The 25,283-nt window shown below is 33.1% G+C and overlaps 5 protein-coding genes and 2 long non-coding RNA genes across 14 annotated transcripts in view; 3 read left to right on the plus strand and 4 right to left on the minus strand.

Annotated features, from left to right (window-relative positions):
• LOC122575845 (speckle-type POZ protein) overlaps positions 1–12,304 on the plus strand; it is a 44,409-nt gene extending 32,105 nt beyond the window's left edge. Inside the window, exons 3-8 of the mRNA XM_043745323.1 lie at positions 6,839–6,960; positions 7,565–7,716; positions 7,994–8,121; positions 8,213–8,390; positions 8,524–8,845; positions 8,992–12,304. Coding sequence (XP_043601258.1) covers positions 6,839–6,960; positions 7,565–7,716; positions 7,994–8,121; positions 8,213–8,390; positions 8,524–8,845; positions 8,992–9,136 — 1,047 coding nt within the window. The 3' untranslated portion in view covers positions 9,137–12,304. The remainder of the gene's footprint in view (positions 1–6,838; positions 6,961–7,564; positions 7,717–7,993; positions 8,122–8,212; positions 8,391–8,523; positions 8,846–8,991) is intronic.
• On the minus strand, positions 1,852–6,816 carry LOC122575855. Of its 2 annotated transcripts, none has more exons than XR_006319565.1 (3): positions 6,068–6,816; positions 5,855–5,967; positions 1,852–5,729 (listed from the first exon to the last, which is right to left on the minus strand). It is a non-coding gene; the product is annotated as an uncharacterized LOC122575855 (long non-coding RNA). The 2 variants fall into 2 exon arrangements; XR_006319566.1 differs by having other exon boundaries at positions 6,030–6,816.
• Positions 12,305–12,374: 70 nt separating the features above from the next.
• Positions 12,375–13,882, minus strand: LOC122575853. Its single transcript, XM_043745332.1, has 6 exons — positions 13,592–13,882; positions 13,450–13,516; positions 13,307–13,359; positions 13,132–13,237; positions 12,768–12,921; positions 12,375–12,561 (listed from the first exon to the last, which is right to left on the minus strand). Exons 1-6 carry the CDS (start codon positions 13,623–13,625, stop codon positions 12,457–12,459), a joined length of 519 nt encoding a protein of 172 aa, XP_043601267.1. The 5' UTR covers positions 13,626–13,882; the 3' UTR covers positions 12,375–12,456.
• A 148-nt stretch (positions 13,883–14,030) lies between these two features.
• Positions 14,031–14,994, minus strand: LOC122575852 (huntingtin-interacting protein K). Its single transcript, XM_043745331.1, has 3 exons — positions 14,780–14,994; positions 14,412–14,519; positions 14,031–14,295 (listed from the first exon to the last, which is right to left on the minus strand). The coding sequence occupies exons 1-3, from the start codon at positions 14,960–14,962 to the stop codon at positions 14,200–14,202; spliced, it is 387 nt and encodes a 128-aa protein (XP_043601266.1). The 5' UTR covers positions 14,963–14,994; the 3' UTR covers positions 14,031–14,199.
• Positions 14,995–15,385: 391 nt separating this feature from the next.
• Positions 15,386–17,277, plus strand: LOC122575848 (transcription initiation protein SPT3 homolog). Of its 2 annotated transcripts, none has more exons than XM_043745325.1 (5): positions 15,386–15,894; positions 15,977–16,207; positions 16,308–16,622; positions 16,707–16,894; positions 16,984–17,277. In XM_043745325.1, the coding sequence occupies exons 1-5, from the start codon at positions 15,819–15,821 to the stop codon at positions 17,122–17,124; spliced, it is 951 nt and encodes a 316-aa protein (XP_043601260.1). In that variant the 5' UTR covers positions 15,386–15,818; the 3' UTR covers positions 17,125–17,277. The 2 variants fall into 2 exon arrangements, with proteins under 2 accessions (XP_043601260.1, XP_043601261.1); XM_043745326.1 differs by having other exon boundaries at positions 15,390–15,894; positions 16,987–17,277.
• Positions 17,278–17,680: 403 nt separating this feature from the next.
• Positions 17,681–21,524, minus strand: LOC122575842 (WD repeat-containing protein 91). Of its 4 annotated transcripts, none has more exons than XM_043745317.1 (9): positions 21,381–21,524; positions 20,375–20,666; positions 19,885–20,149; positions 19,699–19,814; positions 19,345–19,532; positions 18,943–19,258; positions 18,757–18,878; positions 18,019–18,673; positions 17,681–17,940 (listed from the first exon to the last, which is right to left on the minus strand). In XM_043745317.1, exons 2-9 carry the CDS (start codon positions 20,492–20,494, stop codon positions 17,791–17,793), a joined length of 1,932 nt encoding a protein of 643 aa, XP_043601252.1. In that variant the 5' UTR covers positions 20,495–20,666; positions 21,381–21,524; the 3' UTR covers positions 17,681–17,790. The 4 variants fall into 4 exon arrangements, with proteins under 4 accessions (XP_043601252.1, XP_043601254.1, XP_043601253.1 ...); XM_043745319.1 differs by lacking the exon at positions 21,381–21,524 and adding an exon at positions 21,099–21,280; XM_043745318.1 differs by lacking the exon at positions 21,381–21,524 and adding an exon at positions 20,867–21,031.
• LOC122575854 lies at positions 21,192–24,295 on the plus strand. 3 transcript variants are annotated; one of them, XR_006319563.1, is made up of 4 exons: positions 21,192–21,206; positions 22,899–23,143; positions 23,646–23,705; positions 24,113–24,295. It is a non-coding gene; the product is annotated as an uncharacterized LOC122575854 (long non-coding RNA). The 3 variants fall into 3 exon arrangements; XR_006319564.1 differs by lacking the exon at positions 21,192–21,206 and adding an exon at positions 21,603–21,617; XR_006319562.1 differs by lacking the exon at positions 21,192–21,206 and adding an exon at positions 22,610–22,624.
• The last annotated feature ends 988 nt before the right edge of the window (positions 24,296–25,283 follow it).

A 25,283-nucleotide genomic window follows, 5' to 3' on the forward strand; every position in this document is an offset into this window, starting at 1 on the left:
GATTGGGAAAATAATGTTGCTCGATCGGAGCGGTCGCATCGAGATACGCCTATACCCTTCTTTCTTTATATCGATCGAATTTCCCGCGTTTTAGTTAGCTTTTATTTAGCCTATCCTTAGCTTTTAAGTAGAACGTTGTATTTTATATATGCATATGTGTATTACAAACAAATTCTAAATATAAAACAACAGGTTGTTTAGATTTGTTTAAATATATTTCTTTTACTACCTGTCGTACGTGTACTCGCTCGTGGGAATTAGAATTTTCTTCCCGGTTCCTTTGTTATTTTATAATTTTGTTGTTCGAAGCAGATTATTACAATAGTACTAGAATATTAGAATAATAATATAAGACCGATTTTGCTCATATGGTATGAAACACGTCTAACGCTAGTTAAAGCGTCCTTAATCTGTACACGTTGTGAACTACTATCACTACCTTCGAGCATTGCAACTTCACGATACGAAACATCGCTTCCTTTTTGAAGTATCGACTTGTTGCACGGTTAACACTCTGATCCTTCGCAAAAAAAAAAAAAAAAGAAAAAAGATTCAGACTAGTAGAATCTTTTGTAAAACAGGTCTTGTTCTAAATATCGCTTCAATAGTTGCAGTGACTCGAAACGAATCCTTTACGCAATTTTGTACTATTTATGTCTTTTTTTACTCCGTGAGAAAGAATATTGGCTTCGAAAATATACCGTTTATTTTTATATCCTTTGTTCGAGAATAAAACAGAAAATTAAAAATAAAAAAGATATTACGTGTAACGAATAAAATATAAAGTAATAACGTGTAACAAATAAAATACAAGAAAAAGTATAACGATTAAAGTATTCAATTAACATCTTGAGGTGCGGAAGATCGAAAGACTGTAGGAAGACAGAAAGCAGATAATTTGTTCACGGTTGCAAGAGATTATCAGCGATCCTTTGAAGACGTGTCTTCGATATCTGAAGGTTGCATCGATTATCAGGTTCAAGTACGACTTCACGCTACAAAGCGTGGCTTCTTCTTTCAGCTACTGACGTATAGTAAGTCGGAAGCAAATGAACTGATTATTCCAATTTTCCATTCTTCGGTTAACAAATAATTTAATTCTTATTCGCATAATTCTATTCTTTGGTTGAACTCGATTCTTAAACCGTTATCATCGAGTTCGAATTATTATTTTTTATTTGTTTCCCAATTATTTTCTATACGTGTATCTTACGGCAAATGTGTCTTGTCTTTTCGATATTTAACACAGAAACATGGACGTTAATGTCGCTAAATTCCTCCGAACGAATGCATGTTTCTATGGATCGAATAGTGATCGATCAAAATCTCGAACTGTCCAGCTCGACGAATTCCTCCGCTCGTCTAGACGAGCGAACAGCTGAAAACGACTCACGTGGTGTGCGCTGGGTTCGATGATCCTCACTTCGGTGTGACCTTCGCTGGCTATCCCACAGGTTCAATGCACGCTTGTTGTACGTGTAATCTCGTAACCAGTTACGTCTTACTCGAGCTCGGAAAATGCCTCTTCCTCTTCTGTATTGCTCGTGAAACTCGACCTTTTACGACTCTGCCCCGCATTGACGTTCTTTCAACGTTATGGTTGACCACTACTACAGTCCGCTTCTACTTCTGCTTCTACTTCTGTGAGAAAAACTCTTATTAATGAAAGATCTACAATTAACTTTTTACATCGTTATAGCAAATACTTCCTTTTTTCTTCTTTTTATTTTTTTTATTTTTTTTATTTTTTTTTTGTTGTAATACATTCATTTTGAGTAGACTTTACTATGTCTCGTTGATTACTGATAATTATAATAAAGATCATCTCTCCACGATGAATGCGACATAATAATTGCACAGCACAGTAGTTCGTTTTACAAGATTGCTAGTACATTTATAAGGTTGTGAATATTTATGACTATGCTGGAAACGATTCGCATCACGACTCGAGGTTTCACGAAGTAATCATTTTTCGATCACATTAGCCTCGTGCTTTTTTTATAAAGCCGATAAAACATAAGCTGATTTGATCCGTATAGAGAAATATAAAATTCTATTTCGAACGATCGTGTACGATTGATAATTGTGAAAAAGATATGTGTGGTAGAAGCTAGTGCTTTTTCTAATCTCGATCAAAAAAGAAATGACTTGTCCCAGTTGACGTGAATTATTTTGTATTTATACCCATCGACTGACACACCGTAATACAAAGGCGTATATGATATTGACAAAGGGGTGAACATTTATTTTTGAAACAATTTTCTCGATTGAAAGAAAATTTTGCATCGGCATCTCTTCAGGATGTAATATTATGTACAGAATGAAACATAATACAATTTTTCTATAGAATGTCATCACTTTTAGAAAATGTTTTTCTACGGTACAATTAAATCAACTTTCCTGCTGGAGGAGAAAATTTTCTATGGAAAGTCTTAATTTCGTCGTCGTATTAAAGACCATTAATTTCCATATTCCGCAGAAATCGTGCATTGTTTTCAGTGAAAAAAAAGCGATCGAAGAAAGACGAAGAAGAGAGAAGAAGTGACTTTCACTTCGTCCAGAGTCGTTGCGCTGACGTTTCTCACGCTTCCCTTTGTACATCGATTTGTCGATTCTTCGTACGATGGTTTTCTCTTTCGCGACTTCGTTGTTTCGCATTTTCTTCGCGGAAACCGGCCGTTTAACGAAGTAGACAAAGTTTCGAAACGAATCGACGTTTCACGCCGCATTGCTTCGCGATAGAAACTGATAATCGCCTGTTCAAACTGATTATCCGTTCTCTAGACAGTTGTTAGCTGTCTTCGTTTCTATCTGATCGCTAGTCAAGAGTTGTTGCCTATGTTAATTAACCCGATCGACGCGATATTTTCCGGTTTAAGAGAAAATCGACCTCGTGTATCGTATCGGATTGCTTCAACAGGCTAAATTTGCAATCTACGCTTGCTTCTGCATTATAAATTTGAATCATTACCCGATTAGACGAACCGATAGTAACTGAATTTATCTGAACGCGAAATTCTATTATACTTCTACAACAAGATCCAATTATGTAAACTCCAGTTATACAAAATGCTCGTGTCTATCCCATAAACTGTTCCGCAGATCCATCTCGACAAAGTTCTACTGTCATTTCATATATTAATAAAAATAAATTTAAAAAATCACTAAAAGTAGCGATAGCCCAACCATACACGTCACACTTCGCATAAACGCATATAATTTTATTTTCACATGAACGTTTATTGGCACGAACAAGCCAATTATCCTCCATCTTACGATTTTCCAAAAAGAAAAAAAAAGCCAAGCTTAATTAATCCATGCAAAAGCTCTGAATATTACGACAGATAGCAATTGCTCTATGTGAGAAAACCTCGAACATCCTGGGGAACCTCCAACAGCACGCATTCGTTGTCAATGACCTATGACGTGTGAATCTGTTTGCGTGATGTCGTTTTCGTAATAAAAATTTCATGGGACTCCGATTCGAGCCGGGTTTCAAGGGTCCCTAACGGCATAGGCCGGTGGCCTGAAGGCCGTAACGCGGATCGCGATAAGGACTACGTCAAACCAGCAGACCAACTAGAGAAATAGATTTGGCTTCGGGCTCGACTTCGTTCGCCAAGGTCGTGTACATACGACGTCAGGGATCGTTGACTCGTAGGGGCTCGACCTCGGTGTCTTCTTCTTCTTTCCTCTTCCTCTTGTCTTCTTCACCTATCTCTCTTCGGTCCACGCCTTCCTTTTTGGTCTCCATCATTTTTCGAGGTCGATCACTAAGTATGATATGAATTTTTAGGATGTTTGACTAACTCGGAATGCAACCTTAGACAAAGTACGCCTCTTCGAAGAGTCCTTCCTTTTTTTTTTTTGCTTTTGCAATTCACCGATAGTTCTGATGATTCTTTCAGGTAGCAACCGAATTTAAAAAACAACTTAGGAAGTAATTAAAAATTTTGATAACGCGTTCATAGTCCATTAACTATAACGAGACCATCGAATCTGCAGATTACCAATAATTCTCGACTGGAATTAATAACATTGCTCGCTGCGCGAATTAATAACAGGTCAACCTTTTGTGAACTTCTTTACAAAGGATAGTCGTCGATTTTAGGCTTTCGGTGATAAATTTTCTGCTATTCTTTAATTTTCCCCTTGATTCATAATTTAGAGCTTCACTCGCAAATCATTGACGATTATGAACTTCTTCTGGCAAACCATCGATAATGTTGCTTTCTTCTTAGAATAATAATCCTAACTTTTACTCGATTAAAGAAAAAATAGTGATTTCAAGTTTCTAGGGTACTTCGTGTTATTTAGAGTTCCCGTACGCAAATTGTTGCTGATTCACGCGGGGATCGATTTCGAACGGAAGTGGATGCACGCCTGGTCACGTTTCAGAACGGAAAAGAGGTAGCCGATCGATTGTGCGATCGTCGAGTATGTACCGCTCGCCACTTTTCTTCCTCTATACGCGTTATGCAATTTATATTGGTTGAGTTGCTGTTTTAATCTTGTTTTCGTAGAAGTTTATGCAATCTCCAGGAAATAGGTATTCTTTTTAATGGTTAGGCGATTAGTTATTATTGTAAAAACAAGTCACTCCTAATAAGTCTGCCCTTTTAGATGCCTTGTGGTTTGGAATAAATTTCTAGCAAGTGGAATATTTTCAACGAATAATAACACGGTTCCTAAATCATTTGACAATGTTAAATTTTATTTTTTCTTAGCAATTGTCACGCAGTTCTTTCTCATACTCGAACATCAGTGGTATTCTTATTAGAACAGATTATTTGAACGATTCTGATAAGCTCCGAATTCAGTAAACGATTCACTGCATTATTTTCATGTGTACGAACTGTGTGTTTCGTAGCAACTGCTACCCGTTACACCACACCGCGTTTCTTGCTCATCATAATCAACGCCTACTTGAATTCCTATGAATGAATTGACGCATCTGACCCTTCTGGAATGCAATTTTCCATTAAGTAACCTATTTCGTAACCGACAGGTTATTAAACCCTCACAGTTTTCATCCTGGTCTTCTTCGACTACTACGATACGATAGTCCCTAAAGATGTAATACAAATATTAATATTCTAATTAATAATGCTACGATATAAATAGAAAGTCTAATAACGATATGTTTAATAATACCGCTGTCCCCTAAAATATAATTAAAATTCATGTTAATAAAAAATTCATATGAAAAGTATCAATATTTAATATGTCATGAACGTTGTAAATGAAAATTCGAAGAACATCGGGATAAACTCTATGATCATCCTCTTCCTCCACGTCTATACATATTCTCCTTATCATCCTCAAATTAGCATATGCATAATTTAACAAGTCACATCGAGCAATGGTAACGTGCATCGAAGCGAATGCCGCAAAGGTTAAATCCTTTTTTCTACGCGTTTTTTTTCTTTCAAGGTAATTACGTAAGAGATGTAAGTTCAATTCGACCCTGGCTCCTTCTCTCTCTCTCTCTCTCTCCAACACGTGCACTCGTACTTGTAGTACTTCTTGCGGCTCGTCTGCTCGCTACTTCAAGGCCACGATCAATTTAGTCGTAGGAACCTTCGACGTTCCTCTCAAAAAGAATCTCTGTTAGCTTTTTTCCTCTCTGTTTCCTTCTTCCTCTTTCTTTCTTCCTTTCTGCTTGGGGTCGCGCGACGAAACTAGCGAAACAAATATATCCGAGGACGTGGAAACCATTCGACACACACCTATACGCATACATATAGAGAAACAACATATGTAGTAACTTGCAAAAGTTTCAAATAAATATCTCGCTGGCCGATTATCGTAGGCATATCGCGGACAATAGACAGAGAAAAAGATCGAAATTTACCACGTTTCTCCGCCGCGTGCATCCACTGGTGGTCCACGTTTGAACTTCTTGCTTGGATTATTCGATGTTTCGTGTTGTGCGCCACCGGCGTGTCTCACGAGGTTTGTCATAATCTGAAAGCAGACGACGTAAAGAAAGGTATTCTCCAATCGCGGTCGATAAGAGAGAAATTCACCACGCAGCTTGAAAAAATATATTAGTGGTATTTTTTACTTTGCACTTTTTTTTAACTCGCAATATAGCTGTCAAGTACGATCGACTCTGTGCTCGTAACGACATGGAATGATTGTTTTAATCTGTTTGTCTGGCCAGAAGTCATTGCATAATTCGCGATGATACTTCGCTTCGTAAGATGTTTTTCTATATCGCGGACTTAAGGAATGAAGTGGTAGTGAAGGTCTTCTTGAGATTACAGAATCGTTACGTATATTTTTCTGGATACGACAGAGAATTAGAGTGCATCTATGTAACATGTAGTTTATGGTATCTATGCTTCTCGATACGATTTACGTAGAAATACGTTATTGGTCTTCTAACAGAGAAATCTTTTGTTGAACGAACAGAGGAAACTAGGTTTGAAAAATTCATGTTACCAAGAGGACATTGCTTTGTTAATATCTGGCGGACTAAATTATCTAAAAGCTAAATGCGTAATTCTCTGTAAATAAGAAATTATCTCGAATAAACACAGATGGCGTACAATTATCGATATCCTCGTGTAAACTTACACCCAATATCCGATCGGTAGTTTTACTTTTCATTTCAGACTTTTGAAAAATAAAAGTTATATATCAGTTCAATTTATCGATACCGAAAAGAAACAACTCAAATTATTACTTAAACGTTGTTTAAACTTTATTAAAAAAGAAAAAAAAAGAAAAAAGGTTGCGCATATTTGCGTAACCCTTAGCGTAGATAGATTAAGGTAGATTCCACGGGATACATTCTGACGTGGTGTCGCATTTGAAGGTCTTATGTGCACAGGTGAAGGTGGTTAAGTTCAGCTACATGTGGACGATAAATAACTTCAGCTTTTGCCGAGAGGAAATGGGAGAAGTACTAAAGTCGTCCACCTTCTCAGCAGGGGCCAACGATAAATTAAAATGGTAAGATCCTAAAGATTAAACTCGTTTATCAGACATACGACACGTGTCCAAAGATGTTCGTGTTACAAATCTATTGTAAAAAATCATCCAGACAAAATTGTTTAAGATCCTTTGCATTGCATACCACGCCATTCTCCCGGTCTTACTTCTTAATCCGTTGTTTCTTATTCTCTTTTCACTTCTCTTTTCTTTCTTTTTTTGTTTCGTTTTACAATGTCTTTCGCTGTTACGTTAATACACGGGACGCGCATAATAACGTAAGATAACTACGTCTGGAATATTCACAATTCTATTATCATAATGCAATTTTTTTATCTAGCTTCTTTTATTTGCTTGTATCGTTTAATGAGATATGTCACTGTGAAATCACAGAATTGCAAAACTTTATACGATTTCTGTATACCTTCCTTTTGTCGGCATGTCATGATAATACTTTTTATTTGAATGTAATAGCGAAAAAGAAAAAAAGAGGAAAAAAAAGAAAACGTCGTATTTCACGAATGCATGATCTTTTTTATCTAACGATAGATATAAATGAAATAAAGAACAACACGTTTGGAAGATTGGAAGAAGCAAATTTATATTAACGGCAATTGATTTTTAGGTGCCTAAGAGTGAATCCTAAGGGTCTGGATGAGGAGAGCAAAGACTACCTGTCTCTGTATCTCCTTCTCGTTTCGTGCAACAAATCTGAAGTCAGAGCAAAGTTCAAATTTTCTATTCTTAATGCCAAAAGAGAAGAAACCAAAGCAATGGGTAAGTGATGAACACGTGAAACGGATGCAATGCAGGGTATTTTAAAAATTTCCACTAGCATCTTAACTGTGGACACTATATCATACAATAATAATATTGGGCAATTATTTTCCGTGCCTTGTAATTTCCGAAAAAGTTTCATGGTCTTGGAAACGGTATTAGAGATTTGTGATAATCTTAGTCTGTTTCCAAGCTTCCCTAACCTCAATTCGTTTCCGTTAGAACGTAATCCATGATCGTTCAAAAATGATAAACAACGGTAATTTTATGCTTTCAGAGAGCCAACGTGCTTACAGGTTCGTCCAAGGTAAAGATTGGGGTTTTAAGAAGTTCATTAGGAGAGATTTCTTATTGGATGAAGCCAATGGACTTTTACCCGACGATAAACTCACGATATTCTGTGAGGTATATACCTTTGTATGTTACATACTCAATACTTGTACGATATACTAATGTTTACCGTGAACGAAATCTATAATTCAGCGAAATGTTACAGGTCAGCGTAGTGGCGGACAGCGTGAATATTTCCGGGCAAAGTAATACTATACAATTCAAAGTTCCAGAATGTCGACTACCGGATGACCTTGGGCTTCTGTTTGAAAACCAAAAATTCAGCGATGTCACGCTGACAGTGTGTGGAAGGGAATTTCAGGCGCACAAAGCCATCCTCGCAGGTAAACTAATTTCTTCGTTAACTGAGATTATTTCCTAAAATTAGTATGTTTGCTTCTGATAGATAGTTTCTATAGGAGGAACGTTTCTTCGGGAAAATAGATGATTTTTTCATTTTATAACCTTATCGTTTAGCGCGAAGTCCCGTTTTCTCGGCGATGTTCGAGCATGAGATGGAGGAAAGAAAACAAAACCGCGTGGACATCACCGACGTGGACCACGAAGTGTTACGAGAGATGTTGCGGTTTATATACACCGGAAAGGCAGCAAATTTGGAAAAAATGGCGGACGATTTACTAGCTGCGGCGGACAAGTACGCGTTAGAAAGGTTGAAAGTCATGTGCGAGGAAGCATTATGCACGAGTTTAGCAATCGAAAACGCAGCCGACATCCTGATTCTCGCTGATCTTCATAGCGCCGATCAACTCAAGGCACAGGCCATAGATTTTATCAATACGTAAGTACTTGTTCAGATAAATAACATATGTTCAATGTACTCGCAAAACTGTTTTTTTTTCTTTTTTATTGTGAAACAGCTGTACAGCTTAAGAGCTGATAAGAAAAGAAAAATATTTCAATCATTTTGTTCGATCTGTGTTACAGACACGCGACAGACGTGATGGATACAGCGGGTTTTAAATCAATGGTGAACTCTCATCCGCATCTCATAGCGGAAGCGTTTCGAGCGTTAGCCACCCAACAAATTCCACCGATCGGACCGCCCAGGAAGCGAGTGAAACAGAGCTGAAAACAGTCACCGTTAACTCCGGGCACGACCTCTACATCGCCCCCGCCTATTCTGCATCCTTCATGACTTTTTTGTGTACAGTGATACAAGTAGTGCTAAATAAATGTTTCCTAGTGCGCCATCATCTGGTCCACTTGAAAAGAAACTGCGACGAGAACTGTTCTTCATGGGTTTTGACCGATAAACGTATCTTTCAAACAAGAAATACAGTGTTGCAGCATTGCAGCAGTTCAAATGGCCAGCTCCAGACGAGAAACGCAGTTAACCTATGGCTATAGACTTTGTTGTAATTCAGTGAGATCGTCGACGTTAGAAGAAGCCTATCACATAAAATGGAGAGAGAAGTTCGAGCACTTGTATACACATATATGGAAGATAATCTGGAAACAAGTAAATAATAATGCGTTTATCCCAGCTGGTTGGGAACAGTTTGGAGAATTTTTGGTACTTTGCATTGTGCGTCTTGTATTTACGTTACGTTCTCGTGCGTGAGAGAGACATGTGTTTTTATCCACCGACACGCAACACAATCATGTCAGCGATTTATCAATGCGCATCATTAGGGTCTCGCAATGGATTTGCTTTCGTTCATAGAACGAAAATAGCTAGAAGCGCGCATACCATCTATGTATTATGAAAAAGACATCAGAAGCAGCCAGAGGACCAAGGCGAGATTGAAACTCGCTGAAACATTGCTACACACATATACACTCACACGTGAAGAGGCAGGTATACACATGATGCACGAAGAAAGTTGTGATAGACGTCGATCAGGCGCTTATAAGAAAAAGATTTTGTTCCTTTGTCGAAAAAATATGAATCAAACGAAATGTCTCTCGCTTGTTCGTCGTATAAGCGAGCGACAAGAATAAAATTAGATATGTTTATTACTGATATAGTGATTTTTAGTTTTAAATGAAAAAAAAAAGAAAGCAAACGAAAACGTCGAATTCTTCCAAGAACGGAGAAAAAATGATTCTAGTTAGTGTTTTTTATGATCTCTTTCTCTCAGCATATACGACTACTACTATGATTACTATTAATGCTACGCAATCTGTGCCCCGTATTTTTGTATATTTTTTGTCTGCAGATACCGCCCCATGTCCCATCCTCTATGCGGCCTTTTTCTCTATGTCCCTGAACCCTCACCCCTTTATTGCTAGGCACAGTTTGTTTTGTTTTCTCGAGTATTGCATAGTAGACGAAGTGATAGATTCGAATTATTATTATTATTATTATTATTATTATTATTATTATTATTATATTATTATTATTATAATATTATTATTATTATTATTATTATTATTATTATTATTATTATTATATCGTATTAAATTTAGGGTTGTCCATAATTTATCAAATTTTATGTTAATTACTATTGAAATGTCTATCGTATTCGTATGCAGGATGCTCTATATTAATTAAAGGTGGTACAAGAATCGCATTAAATGAAAAAATAAAGTCGATGAAACGCGTTATCAAAAAAGAAGGAAATGACGAAAAAGGAACAGGAAACAAAGAAAATGAAAAAAAAAGAGTTAAAACAAACTGTATAAAATAATAAGGTTAGTCAATTACATAGTACGAGAATATTAATCGTTTTTTGTGTAATTAATTATCAAAATCACAAAATTATGTGGTCAATGATCTGAATTATGGGCAACCGGCAGAATACGTAAAACAATAATCATCATTTAGTACCGTACTGGCTTCCTGATCCTCCGACCTAGCTTTACCGAACGTTTTAAATACAAGATATAAATACCTACCATTACAAAGAAGTAATGATATCGAAGATTTAATGCCATACATGTTCTGTGATAAGACCACTGTAATTAACCGCAATTGTATCACAACCTTTCTAGAACTTTCTGACGATCCTGGCAGCCAGTGAATTTATCTTTTAAGGAAACGGTCGCTATATCCGGACAGTCCCAAATCTAGCGTCCCTTTCGATTTTAAGGTTTTTACTGTACATATCTACTGTATTTTATAAGAACTGAACCGAAACGGAACCATACTTTTAATGAAGGGTACAATAATCAACTATAATTTATTCTATTTTACAGACTGTGCTAAACTCATGTTCCTTGAAACACACTAGCAATGCTTTAAGTAAATGTAATGTAATCGCGACAAATTAATACGATTAGATTATATATGTGTATCTCGTTTTTAATCTCGACACGTACATACACTTACCCGTACCGTCTGCCGTGACGCCGTAATGTAACTCTGTCGAGATTAAAAAAAATAATGAAAAAAAGAAGCAACTCCTATGAAAAAATAGTTAGGGAAGGTTTTTCCACCGTTTTTTACATGATGTTTATTTCAGTTGTAGTAGGTTATTAAGCTTACGAAGGAATATGTCGATGAAACTACAAAACGGAGAAATAAAAATAAAGGGAAAATAAGTGTAAAGGAAACAATGAAATATGTAAGCGCTTTAAGGAACAGATTTTGGCCATGTGTGCTCGCTCAGATTTTAAAGATGTCAAACAAAAAAAGAGAAAAGAAAAAATTGTCTACGTCCATTCTAATACCCATGTTCTATCTTTGGGACTGTGCGGCGAACAAAAAAATATCTCATGAAACTCGTAATGTTGAATGTCTTTTTCCTAAAAACGCGAAAAACTAAATATTAATACCGTACGACAGTTCGAGAAACATTAGATGCAATTCTTTTTGAACCAATCTGCATGAGCGTATGACTGGATAATTTGATAAACTAAGTACAAGTAAGACAAGTGTTACCTCATCATGAAAATCAGCATGTTCGTGTCGCACTAGCTACTACTGCGCTGCTGTCTGATACACTTCCATTGTATATTGCATTTAAACTCGAAGAAAGGAAAGAAGCTTTTTGTAACGAATAGTTCAGCAGTGGTAGCTTTTCGAAGTACATGACTGCTGTTCATCGAACCCAGCTCATATAAACGTTCATTTTTCCATTTACTTTAAGTCATTACACCACATCAAATAAATGACATTTTCATTATATAATCATGAGAATTTTACGTGATTTTCATTATCCCTCGACATGTCGCTTATTTATTTAATACATTTCAGTGTTTGTTTCGAATATGTCAGCAGATGGAAAATATATATATAAAAAAATAATATTAAATGCAATGATATAGATTCGTAATAAAAGAATTTTTATTGCTCTCTCTCTCTCTCTCTCTCTCTCTCTCTCACACACACACACATGAAATAAAAATCTTATTTAGATATCTTATTTGTAACTAAATCAGCTCCTTAATTAACTGAGACTAAATTAGATATAAGACATGATTACAAATACGTGACTACAAAACATGTTAAATATAATTTGTGATCGGAACTATTTGATTAATCGAATACGATACTCGTTTAGATTGTTGCCAACTTTCTTGATAAACTGGTGGTGCTTCAAACATAGATACCTAGAGAACACAAATAAAAGTAAAATAACATGTTATTACGCGACAAAAGTAGATTTTTATCTAATCTAGATTTTTATCTATCTTATATTTTACTATAATGAGTAACATACATTAAATGTGTACAATTATTTTCTTCGCGTTCGGTTGTTTTATTTCCTTTTTTGTGTATTATATTTTTTGGATTAATAGAATAAAAATGAACGTACGCTATTCAATGGAGATTCATAAGGAGGAGGTGCACTGCAAGCTGCATTATAAGACGGTGGTCTGTCCACTGATGGTTCATAAATTGAATTAGATTGTAATGATCTGCAATCTACATTATCATTGGAAGCAGCACTATATCTCTGATGAGTATCCCTGTAAAGTGTAGAGTCTCATTAATGATAATAAAAGCGGTATTAACGACCAGCAATTTTGTTTATTCGTCAAATAGATGAAAAAAATAGATAAAATTTAGGCTATTCTAAATTTTAGAACTATATTATATTTGTAGAACTAAATCATAGCTTCAAAAATCTACTAGAATTGGATTACAAAATTATATAGATTTTAAAGCATAATTCGTACCTGCTATAGGTTCTGCAATATATTAAAATTGCGAAAAAGAAACCAAATACTAATAATAGAAAGATGACCATTTTCGTCGCTGTAACCATACTCCAGTCTTTATCCCTAAAAACAAGTTAATTGATATAATATAAAAAGTTCATATATGTGTGTAAGTAAAGGAAATGATCTTATCAATAAAGATTACAATTAAGGTATGTGCAACAGCATGGAAATTGAAGCGCCCCCAGAAGAAGGCACAAAAAAGTGAAGCCAAAGTGAATTTGAAGCTATATATCATTTTTACATTTTATTAATTTAATTATAGGTAATTTACCTCTGTATTTTGAAAACTGATTGTATTTAACTGGATTATCACATACATATGGCGATAGTGTTTGTGATCCTGTTTGGAAACAATTCTTTTTTATCATATACAGAAAAATGAGAATGTTTTAACAAAATAAAATCAGATGTACACCTATATCATCACTTAAACAATTCACTGTGCACATGTTATATATAAAGAAACAAAATAATCTGTACCCCTGAAAATTAAATTTAGATACAGTACAAGAATCTAATTTACTTCACATTGTGACTTTCAACTAAGAGATTTTATCGTACTATAATTTCCCTAATTTTCCAGATTTTATTGAAATTTTATTGAAAATTGGTTAGAAAAGTATAGATACACTATAAACCCTCCAACCTTTTGCAAACAAGTAAATATGTTATTTTGAGCTAACAATCAACACTTTGCACATATAAAGGCTATAATCTTATCATATGGTAACACACTGATAACACATACAGTTCCAATTATTTTATCCTGAGATATAATATACTCTCCAATATATTTTAATTGATGTGTCCTTAAGAAATGGTATAAATAGGTACATGAATAAAAAGAATGTGTGTATATATATATATATATGTATATATATATACAGGATAGCTTAGAGTATATTTTGCAATATACACGAATAAATTATTAATAACCCAAAGTGATAACAATCCCCAAGTCTATATAATTTACAATAAAGATAATTCTTATATCAGTGTTTGCTTGAAATTGATGCTGCACAGTCAATTTGTTAATGTAATTAATGCCTCCACAATGTTTCCACTATGTTCCCTGAGCGTTTGTTCTGCCACGTTTCGATTTATTTCCATTTCTTTCATCTGGAATGGAATGAATTTAATATTAATCTAATCAATATAATAAAATTTTCAATTTATAATAAATAGATGAAAATTAATTAGAAAAGAATATTAATAACAATTATCAAATATCTTACAATAAGATCTACGTCTTCCTTTTTAATAGGAACTTTTAGCAATTCCTTCTCTCTCGCCTTCTTCTCTGCAGCTTCTTTATTCCGTCGATCTCCGATTATACTTAACGCCTGTAGTATACAAATCGTACTGAATGATTGCAATTTATAGTAATGTGTGTGTTGCGTGTATACAACTTTTATAGGTTAGATTTAATGATTACATATTTTTGAACAATTAACCTATAAAAATTAATGTATACTCAACAAAGAAAAACAAGAAAACTAATTTTTAACATGAAAGATATAAATTTTCATCATTGCCAAAGGAACTCAGTAAATGTTGTTGACAACCATAAACACGTGGAATATAAGATGATAGGAGCACTTACGCAAGAGAATCCATCAGACGAGGATATTTCCTTTTCCTCCGCATAATCTGTAACTTTTTCGAGATCCGCCGCTCCACTATCATACTTTGCTGCTTTTTTTTGTGATTTCTCTTGTTGTACTTCATCAGAATCACCATTTACATCGTTATCCGCCATTTTTCCCTTTTTAAAGACGTACTTCATGCTCTATAGACGATTATAAACTGCATGTGATAACTTCACAGTGTGCAATCTAATCTCTTCAAAAATTTTCAAAACAATTATTCGCATGTGATTTGTTACAAGATATTTTATTGAAAAATATTGATTATAAATTGTTGGAAGAGCTAGTAATTCCATGTCGAGCTGTGATTTAATGCATTATATCATGCCGCCACGTGGAGTATTTGTATAAAAAATTTATAATTTTTCTTGATCTGCAGAATGTTCAGTTTCAAGAAGAAATAAATATATAAGATCAACTTTTCAATACAAATATCCCACTAAGCTATACTTAAATCAAAAGAAATTCAAGTTCGATATATGTATGTATGCATTACGAATTTTACGCACGAATTAACGTATTTTATCATAAAAGACTAAAAGAATTACCGGAAATGTTGACTTCAACCTTGTACGATATTGATATCAGATAATCTTACATTCAAATCTTAGCTACTACTTTGAGCTCATCTATACAATATGTCACAAAATAAATAATTGAAAAATCTCCAGTTGTAATAACTGATCCCATGAGATTCTGACAATCGATATTTATTTGTTATATAATATAAAATTACATTATTATTATTTATATAATATTAAAAAATAAATTAATGTTAATGCAAAATAATCGTGAGGATTATACGTATGTACTTATGTAGCAACGCTAGTAAGATTACGAGACATGGTCATATAAGCAACACATGCATACATGTATATGGAACATAACCTAATCACTGTTAAATCAACACAAGCAACTGTTATGTATACTGTGTAGAAAGTTTCTTAATGATTCTTACATTTCACTGAGATAAAACTTATCGAATAATTCGTAATTATGACAGAAGCATCGTTTACTAAACCAGCGAATGATTCGCAGTTCCTTCGAAATGAACCTGTGAATTACACGACCGGTATTTCAATCTTCCATAAAAAATTCTGATATTTGAAATTTTTATTTCCAAATGTTATATGAATGGGAATAATATTTTACAGAAATTCGACAGATGATGCATGGTTTTGGAGACAGTAGTGAACCATTAATCGAATCTGCGAAAATCATAGAAGAAGTTGTTTTACAACAAATGAGGACAATAATAAGAAAAGCTTGCGAAATTTCTGAAAAACGGGGAAATTCGAAAAAGGGTATTTGTATTTCTGCGGAAGATCTGATTTTCTTATTACGCAAAAACAAAGTGAAATTGCAACGCCTTCTAAAATATTTAGGCAAGTTTGATGTGATCATAAACCAAAAAATTCGTTTAATATATATAATATAATATAAAAATTTGTATAATATATATTCTCATTTAGCAATATCTTGTAGAATTAAAAGAATTTAAGTCTTCCATACACAAAACAATAGAAAGCGATTTACCCGAAGATATTATGCAGAATGAAAGTACAGATGGATCAAAAAAGAAAGGACCACTGCATAGTTTCCTTAATCAAATTAACAATACTGGCGAACTTCTTGAAGATGCATCTACTGTAGATGAAGTTAAACAACAAAGATGTATTCGTGCAGAGATTATGACAAGGTCTATGGATGAAGCTAGATATTTAAAATTCAGTAAGGCACGTAACGCATCCTTTGCAAATAAGAATAGACACAAATTTAGTGATTGGATAGCACCAGACAGTGAGTTTTGTGTATTTAACTATCTTATACTTAAGAATAATTTTCATTTATCTGTTAAGTATATTTTTGTATTATGCTATTTAGGTGATATAACAGTCACGAAACAAGCATATATAATTTTGGGTTATTTAGCATATGAAACAGTAGCACAAATTATAGATTTTGCACTATTAGTAAGACAGGATCAAAATAAAATATATGGGGATGCTATAGATCGACTTAGACTTAGTTATGTTAATCCATACACTTATAAACCATATTACCATGGCAAGGTTTGTGATATTTTTATCATTTAAAACATGCAAAGTCTATGATAAAAGGAAGTATTATACTTTTATGCTCTTTTTTTTAAATAATTAAGCAGGTAGCTGTAACAAAACCAATAACACCTGCAGAAATAATTGAAGCTCTCAGACGGTATTGGTCACCTCAATTAGATATGGCGGGTCCATTTAATCGTTGGTCCATGAGAAAACCACACTTAAAACTTCTATCTTCATAAAGTAGATTAACTTAATTCATTTAATTAGAGGAGCAAAGTTCTTCTAAAGTGGAGCCTTGTATAAAAAAAATTATCAGTATTTTAAATTTATATTTGATTAAATGTGTATTTTAATCTTTGTATATTAAATTAGAATACAGGAGTGTTTTAAAATTGCCCAATATTTATTGACAAATTCCTGTACCTCTTACAGGTGTATTTTAGATTTTTAATATTAGGTGTACACATGATATCGCTACATAAATTATTAGAATTTTATTCTTTTTTTTACAAAGTCGTTCGATCATGTGTCCTATTAATTAACGCGACATTCGTAGGTACCTTATGTATCCTTTTTTTTACAATTATATTAGTTCCTGTACATTTTACAATTGGTAGTCCCTGATTCCATTTTAAAGGTAGGATTATAATACACTTGATTTTGCATTAACGCATGATACGTTTGCTTTCATTGTACTCTTCATAAAATATTTGGATCTTTTCTTTAATTTTACCTTACTTTGAATTTTTTTTTAAATGATTTCATTATGCAACATAATGATTAAAAAGTTTCGTCTTGACGTTCAGTATTCTAGATATATATTTAGTATCTACAAATTTGAGCTAGTTTTAGAAATTTTACACATTATTTCATGAATTCACACAGATACTAATTTTGCTTCTGTATCATGGTGAGAGCAACGTCGACACGCGTACTTTCCCTTCCGCGCCACCAGTTATACACGTTCCGGATTGATTGGCAGTGGACCAGTCGCAGCAAAGTGTACCTTTGTGTCCGCCTAATTCTAAAATTTTTGCTTGTGCACCTGGTGGCATCTGTAAATTTATATTCAATAGTTAAAGAACAGAGCTATCAAGTCCTTAAAATATCAGTAGACAATAAAAATTACGTACTTTATATATATTTCCTCCAGTTTGTGTACAAAGTAGCATATAGTTACCGCTTTGGTCAAAAGTGAACAATTTTCCATGAACTGTGTTTTTCTCTACCTTGATTTTCGTTTCCCATAAAATCTTTCCTGAATGATTCAAACTTCTTTGACACAATTTTCCATCCTCACTTTGTGTACAGATATTTGTATAATCATTAATTAGTTCTATATCAATAACTGGACTCGAATGACAGCTTATATTATCGATAATTTCGTTCCGTCTTAAATCATGTATTAAAATATTTCCATTGGATAACCCTGTGATAAGGAGCTGCCCGTTGTGATTAAATGCGGAACACAACGCAGTTACATTTTGTTCCATAGGTAAAGTTCTTTCTAGTTTTCTTGTTTTTATGTCGTACAATAATAATTTTCCTTCGTTCGAATCTGATACGGAACATACGAATGTAGATTCCGTTGGATTGCATAACAAAGTAATGATTCGAGAGTTCTCATGTTGAATGTCCCATAAGGTTTTGCAATCACGAGTATCATGTAATTGAATCAATCCATTGTTATCACCATGTAAAAAATAACGCTCATTTTTTGATATCCAGTCTAACGCAGTAATTGCTTTGTTTGAGTTTGCTGGAGCAGAGATAAATGTAGTAACAGTTCTATTGAATTAAAAAAAAAGCATGATTACATTTATGCAAAATTTTGCTATAAAACTAATATTGTAAATATTGAAAGTAATTACTTTGGTGAAGGTATCGGGGTCCATACTTTAATAATACCATCTGCATCACCTGTAGCTACATAGGAGCCACTTGCATTACTTTTACATTGAATTATTGATGTTTTATGTTCCGTATACTCTTCCTGGAAATGAAACATATTATGAAAATTTCTAAAATATTTGCTATATAAATAACTAGCATTTTACCTGACTAAGAAGGATGTAAGTGGAATCGATTTTATCTTTAGCCTTTCGCTCAGCTACTGCATCGATAGACGAATCTCTTTTTCTAGAGCTTGTTAATCTTGAATCACAACTAATACTTCTTTTACTAACAGGTTCGGATTTATTGATCGAATGTATTTTTCCTTTCGTATTGGTTCTTTTTGTTGATGTCACTTCTGGTTCTACTACTTTTCTTATACTTGTCCCAGGCTTTCTACTTAAAATTGGACTGGAACCGCCGCCTATATTTCTTATGAGATTCCTTAAGGTTTTTGGATTCTCTAATAAAGGAGATTCTCTGTTTGAACAGCAAGGAAAATGTTAGTAAATGGTGTAGCACATTGAATTACATCGGTTTATCAAACGGTAAATTAAAATATTTACTGTGCTATAATGTAAAAGTCATCCATGAGTGGTGGATGCTGAGGAGCTGGTCCTGGATTCACATCCATTACATTTTCTATCTTAACAGACTCGCTTAAACGTTGTTTCAATAGTTCATTCTCTTCTTGAAGCCGTTTCAATCTATTTGTGTCCTCATCTATCGCAAGCAACGTCGGTTGAGGCATACACTATAATTTGTGCGAATTACAATTAAACTATATACAATGTAGTTAAATATATAAATATATTACTACATTTTGTTCATTGTAAAGTTAAAATTAATATTTTTTTCTATGATATCAAAATGGTAAGATTCATAAATGAGAGGCACGATGCAAAATACCTTTCACCTACTTGAAAAATAGTAGCAAGGAAATTGTGCAGGGACACTAACATAGTGTCCTGCCATTGTCTACTAAAATGTACAGAGTATGCTGGATTGTCTTCGGGATTTTTAACAAATGGCAATGCTGTAAAAATTACAAAAGAATAATAAAATACATTTTTTCTACTATTTCTATCAATAAAATGTTGTCCTACCAAACCATTCTTTCCACTCTGAATGTCCTTGTAACTCTGGTGTCATTTTTGTAAAAAATTCTTGAATCCGATCTTGTTTATTGTTCACTGCTGCATTAACCAAGTACATTTTTAGGACAGCATTCTCTAGTTTTCTCACAGCTGGTGTAAAATGACTTTCCAAACGGGAGAACATCCTCATGTCTAAATGTCCCCATAATTCTCTTAAAGATGCTAAGTCATAATTGTATATGTATTGCATCAATTGATCGACGATCTTATCAACCTGATAAAAAAAATAATGAAAATCTTTGCTAGAATTATATCAGTTTGCCTGAAATTAAGGAATGTAAACATTATAAGGTATTTAGAAGAGACTATAAGAGACTAAATTTAAGTTTTAATTTTTTTTATTGTAGTTTCGTTAACTAAATGAAATTCGTAGACATTGTTTTCGTATATTTTTGTTTCACTTTCTCACTTTCTCTATCATAATTCCTTACAAGCTCACCCTAAAGCCTTTCTCTTTCTCGGCTTTCAAGTCGTTATCAAAAGCTTTCAGGGTTTGGCTAAAACCTCTGAAGAGTAAATATTCCTTGACCAATTCGTCCACATACTGAATGTGAGACATTTTCCTTTAATTCTCTTCAAAATATCAACTTTCTCCTTCAACTGACAGCCGTATGTTGTCATCCTTTGGCCATTTTGCTGTTCGCTGAATATGCAGCGAATTTTCGTCTGACAGTCATTATTACCAACGTTAGCATATCCTATTTATCACCGTAAAAAGAAATCAAAAGTTTCTGAAATAAAAAATGATCAAAATGAACGAAAACAATTAACAAAACATGACATTTTCCTTAACTGTTGAAATATTGATAATATCCAAAATCAACAGATTTTTGGATAAAGAATACATTTTTCTTCTAGTACTCGATAGGTTATCAATTTAAGTATGTTAACATTCTAGGAAAAATGGACGTAAAATAATATTTATATCTACGTTATATCATGTCATAAGATTATCACAGACATCGTGACGAAATATAGATAGAGCAGCATGCAAACATTTTTTGTCACATAATTTTTATGACCAATGGTTAAGGATAGGTAAAATGCTTGATGCCCATTAGAACAGTCATGGTACGTTTCCACATTGCACAAAGTCATGACTTTTCTCTTTAAGAGGGAGACAAGCAGCAATAGAATGTATTATAAGTACATTATATACTTACGTAATGTACTACATGAGTGTTCTAACATTCGGTATCATAACTATAAAGTCACGACTTAGTGTTAATATGATTTCACATTTACAGTACGAGGTACAGAACACGGAACAGGTACAGAATAGTGCTTCTATCTATCGAATAGAATTTGTGTATCTTTATTCATGCATCTCATAGGTTTAATGAAATGTAGGAAAGAAGCTCAGGATTTAATTCAGAAACTGCGACCATAAAAGTTAACAAATCAATCTTCTTAATTAGCTTTTTTTTGCAAATGAACATGGGCACCTTAGCGAGATTTACACAGCCCGTTTTGGTCCTTGCCATGATCGTAAGACAGAGAGGATGATTGAGTTCGCCAGTTTCAAACAGAGTTTACCGGCTTCCATGCCATTTCACCAATGAGAATTCAGTTGACCGATCGTCTATATCTTTATATACAGCATAAACCTATTGAAAGACGTAAAGTGTTAAAGATTCAAAATGATTGAAGACTGAAGATGCAAATCTGATATACACGCATAGGTTAGATTAAATTTTCTGTTAATTATGCATTTGGACTTAGAGCGCAATACCAGTTCGCCAATTCAAATAAGGGTGGCAAGTCGTTCGGAATGTAACATGCTCTGATCCTAAAAATGAGAAAGATATAGTTTTTAAGACAGAAACTTTAAATATTAAAAAATCATAAAGCAAAAAAGATTTAATTTATGTCCAAATGTAGATTATCATTCTTTTTTATATATCACCATTATACCTTTTCTAAGTATGCTCTATTCTGTTTTAAATCTCCTCTAAATAAGAATTGTAGAAAGAAAAAATATTTTCCTAACATGAACACTCTTGTACAGAATATAAAGGTAAGGCAGATTTAAAAAAATCCACATGCAGAAGGCTTATATCGGTTGAATTATAACACTATAATGTCACCAGTGGATATGTATATAAGAGCTATAGATATGCAGCTTATAAAAAATGTACATGCTAAAACAGATCGTTTATGGTTTACCATGGTTTACAACCAGAGGATGAATTCATACATGTTAAAGAAGCAGCCAGAAAAACGAATTTTAGTAGCAACTCAGTAAATGTTTAAATTATATTTAAATATTTGCAATAAAACTAATATTTCATATTTTTATTATAAATAATCATAGTATAAAGTAATAACTTTTAATAAAATACATTTAATCTCACTTAATTTAATGTTTTCTATATTCTTAAGAAGTTCGTAATGAACTTCTTTGATATGAATGATATTATATTATATGATATTATGATATTTGCTTAATTATGCTTTCTGCCAGACTTTAGGAAAAGGATAGAAAGAAATTCAGTTATTCATTCAGTCTAATTACAAGACATTACTCCATTCTTCGCATAAAGTTTCTAGAATGAACTCTAATTCATTGTAGTACTTGACTCTGGTAATACTAATGTTCTTATCTCGTAATATTGCATAACGTGTAATATGATTCATTGGTTTCGTGTTGCACCAGTTCAGGGATGTAAATTGTGTATCTATGTGCCCCGTAAGTAATTCTAGTTACCAGCATTTGAAATTAAATACATGCATAAAATCGCGTTGATTTCTTATAACAGAATTATTTGAGTTTGAAATTTTCTGTTCCTTATATTAATCAATTATAAAATTTGTATTACTAATATTCTGCAATACAACGTATGATGAAAACGAATAGAAAATTAAACGGTTGCTATTTGGCTATTGTCATATTAGAAAAATGTTATAGATGTTGATGCAATTTCAAGAATATCTGAAATTCCGAAATTTTAACTTTAATACAGGAAGCCAGGGTGAATTAGTAGTATGCTTCCTGATTTGCACATGGCACGCACGCGCACGACGCTAGTTGCACACGCCGCTGATATGCATTACTATAAGAACGCTCATAGTAGGAGATGATCGATAAATTCAAACAGGTACGCCGAAAGTGTCGGAACTAAGTTCATATTCAGCTTGCAAGTAAATCGAACCAAGTAACTACTTACAAACTACAAAATGCCAGGACCAACTTGCGATAAGGGCTCAGGTAGGAATTACTTCTATTTCTAAGAAACTATTTCCTTACGTTATATGACGATCTGATGGAATTTTGCAATTCAATGTGCAATTTCATTGATTGAATGTGCAATTCACTAAATTATTGTAAAACTTTTAGTAATCCTATTCGCTTTTATTTGAGTGCTAACATTTTCAGTATCAATGTTTTTTAATTTCCTACATATATTTTGACATGTTCATTTATAATATCTTTCACTTGTAATTATTAGCAATTGGTCGAATTGGTCTTTTTATACTTATAGCAATTGCTTTTCAAATCATTTTTTTTTTAAACTGCAATGTATATTAATGCATTTCGATATTTTCACATAGATTTGTTTTATGCAAATGAATGTGAGATAATTGAAATTTCTAGAATTACGCGGTATTTTTTTGAGTTTTCATAATACGCGGTTAGCTTTACTGGTTTATACCTATAATTACCTATATTGGAACCTAATAATTTACCTATACTTTACTTTTTATTGCAGACAAATCTCAACAATGTCAATGTGGCGAGAAATGCAAATGCGGCGATTCCTCGAGCGCTGGTAATACAATAATTTTTAGTTTAAATAAAAATTTTCAAACGATATGTTAAAAGAATTATAGTTTATTTTTTAGTCTTTTAACAAAATATAAAAAATCTTCGAGGGAATGTGGTAACAATTCTCCGATCCCATTTTGCTCTGTTTTTTTGTAAACTCGGCCAACGACCGCTTAACCATGACTATTGTTAGTGCCAGTTCATTCTATAGGTCGGTTAAATTACGATCTCCAATGGGTTTTGTTACTTACACGAAATATTTGTTTTAAAATTTGTTGTTCAAAATATTAAGACAGTTTTTGAAGTCATGAATTACTTTCTGTTTTATATTTTGTTATATTTAATATTTATTATAGATAAATTGGCATTAGATACTTTACACTAATCTTATTTTTGTATTTTATTTTGCAGACACATGCGCTTGCAAATCTGGCGACCAGTGTAGTTGTAATAAAAAATAAAAAGAAAAAAGTATTAAAGCTTATTTCTTGCTTCTATTATATTTTACAAATGTATAAATATATTTATGAAATTATGCCTCTTATAAAACTGTTACCTCTATTATGTTAAATATAATAAAGATTTAACAAAATATCTTGTCTTATCTTTACTAAAACCCTGTTAATACGTTTGATTAAATTTGTTAATCATTTTAATTTAAAAATGTATGACCTTCCACGCTCATGAAAGGTTCGCAGGAAACGATTAAAGTGTTAGTATTCACGGATCGACTTAAATGCGCATTACATACGATATGTGTGTACGTAAATATACACATATATACATAGTACCAAACACATATATATATAGTAACTACATCTCAACCTATGTAAATATAACTACGTATAACAAGGGCTACCTTAGTACTTATCATTTTTTGACTTCTTATTGATAAGGGTAGGTGTGATCAAGGCACTACATAAAAATTCCACAGCCTGATTCATTTTCCTTCTTTGTATTTACTAATCATGCAGAATGTTTCACTATACTTTTTGTTATCAAAAATTAAAGATATCATATCGTTTATTTGCACTTGTAACGTCGATAACGATTATTATTTATAAAAACTTCAAACTTCAAAAATCGGTCTATTTCAAACATTATAATTTTACACCGCTAAACGGTTTAAACTTATATCATCATAAATAAAGTATGAAAAGAGTGGCAACAATGATAATGAAATTGGAGTTATCTGTTAATCTTGTTAACCAATGATAATTTAGCATTGCTTACCGCTTAAAAGTAGAGAAGAAATTTCCTCTCTGGTAATGGTAAGATTTGATTAATTTTAAACATGTGCATCATGTTAATGTAAACGATTGCAGTAATTATGTAATATTAATTATTCAGTACCTCTTGATATATATCAATAATAATAATATAACGTAGTTTATATTAAGTGCCTATTGTGTGTTGTATAAATGTGATTATTATCTATTTTTACATTTCTTGTACTGGTCATTTTAAGATTTCCTGACAAGGTGGTTACAGAGGGTAAATTTAAACGTGGATTCTTTCATATATGCATATACATTTGGTTTAAAATGGACCCATAGAGATTCATATACATATCTCTATGGAA

Source organism: Bombus pyrosoma, linkage group LG15 (assembly GCF_014825855.1).
Source record: "Bombus pyrosoma isolate SC7728 linkage group LG15, ASM1482585v1, whole genome shotgun sequence".
Taxonomy (NCBI): Eukaryota; Metazoa; Arthropoda; class Insecta; order Hymenoptera; family Apidae; genus Bombus; species Bombus pyrosoma.

Excerpts from the sequence above, each read along its gene's own strand:
- LOC122575853 (XM_043745332.1), bottom strand. The coding sequence starts at position 13,625 with ATGTGCACAGTGAATTGTTTAAGTGATGATATAG. Across the intron at positions 13,517-13,591 it reads TTGTTTAAGTGATGATATAG|GATCACAAACACTATCGCCA; the intron begins GTGTACATCTGA and ends GTTTCCAAACAG. Across the intron at positions 13,360-13,449 it reads AATCAGTTTTCAAAATACAG|GGGGGCGCTTCAATTTCCAT; the intron begins AGGTAAATTACC and ends GTGCCTTCTTCT.
- LOC122575852 (XM_043745331.1), bottom strand. The coding sequence starts at position 14,962 with ATGAAGTACGTCTTTAAAAAGGGAAAAATGGCGGATAACGATGTAAAT. Across the intron at positions 14,520-14,779 it reads CGTCTGATGGATTCTCTTGC|GCGTTAAGTATAATCGGAGA; the intron begins GTAAGTGCTCCT and ends TGTATACTACAG. Across the intron at positions 14,296-14,411 it reads AGGAAGACGTAGATCTTATT|ATGAAAGAAATGGAAATAAA; the intron begins GTAAGATATTTG and ends ATTCCATTCCAG.
- LOC122575848 (XM_043745325.1), top strand. The coding sequence starts at position 15,819 with ATGACAGAAGCATCGTTTACTAAACCAGCGAATGATTCGCAGTTCCTT. Across the intron at positions 15,895-15,976 it reads ACCTGTGAATTACACGACCG|AAATTCGACAGATGATGCAT; the intron begins GTATTTCAATCT and ends AATATTTTACAG. Across the intron at positions 16,895-16,983 it reads AACCATATTACCATGGCAAG|CAGGTAGCTGTAACAAAACC; the intron begins GTTTGTGATATT and ends TAAATAATTAAG.
- LOC122575842 (XM_043745317.1), bottom strand. The coding sequence starts at position 20,494 with ATGTCTCACATTCAGTATGTGGACGAATTGGTCAAGGAATATTTACTC. Across the intron at positions 19,259-19,344 it reads GACTTTTACATTATAGCACA|AGAATCTCCTTTATTAGAGA; the intron begins GTAAATATTTTA and ends CTGTTCAAACAG. Across the intron at positions 18,879-18,942 it reads CTTACATCCTTCTTAGTCAG|GAAGAGTATACGGAACATAA; the intron begins GTAAAATGCTAG and ends TTTCATTTCCAG.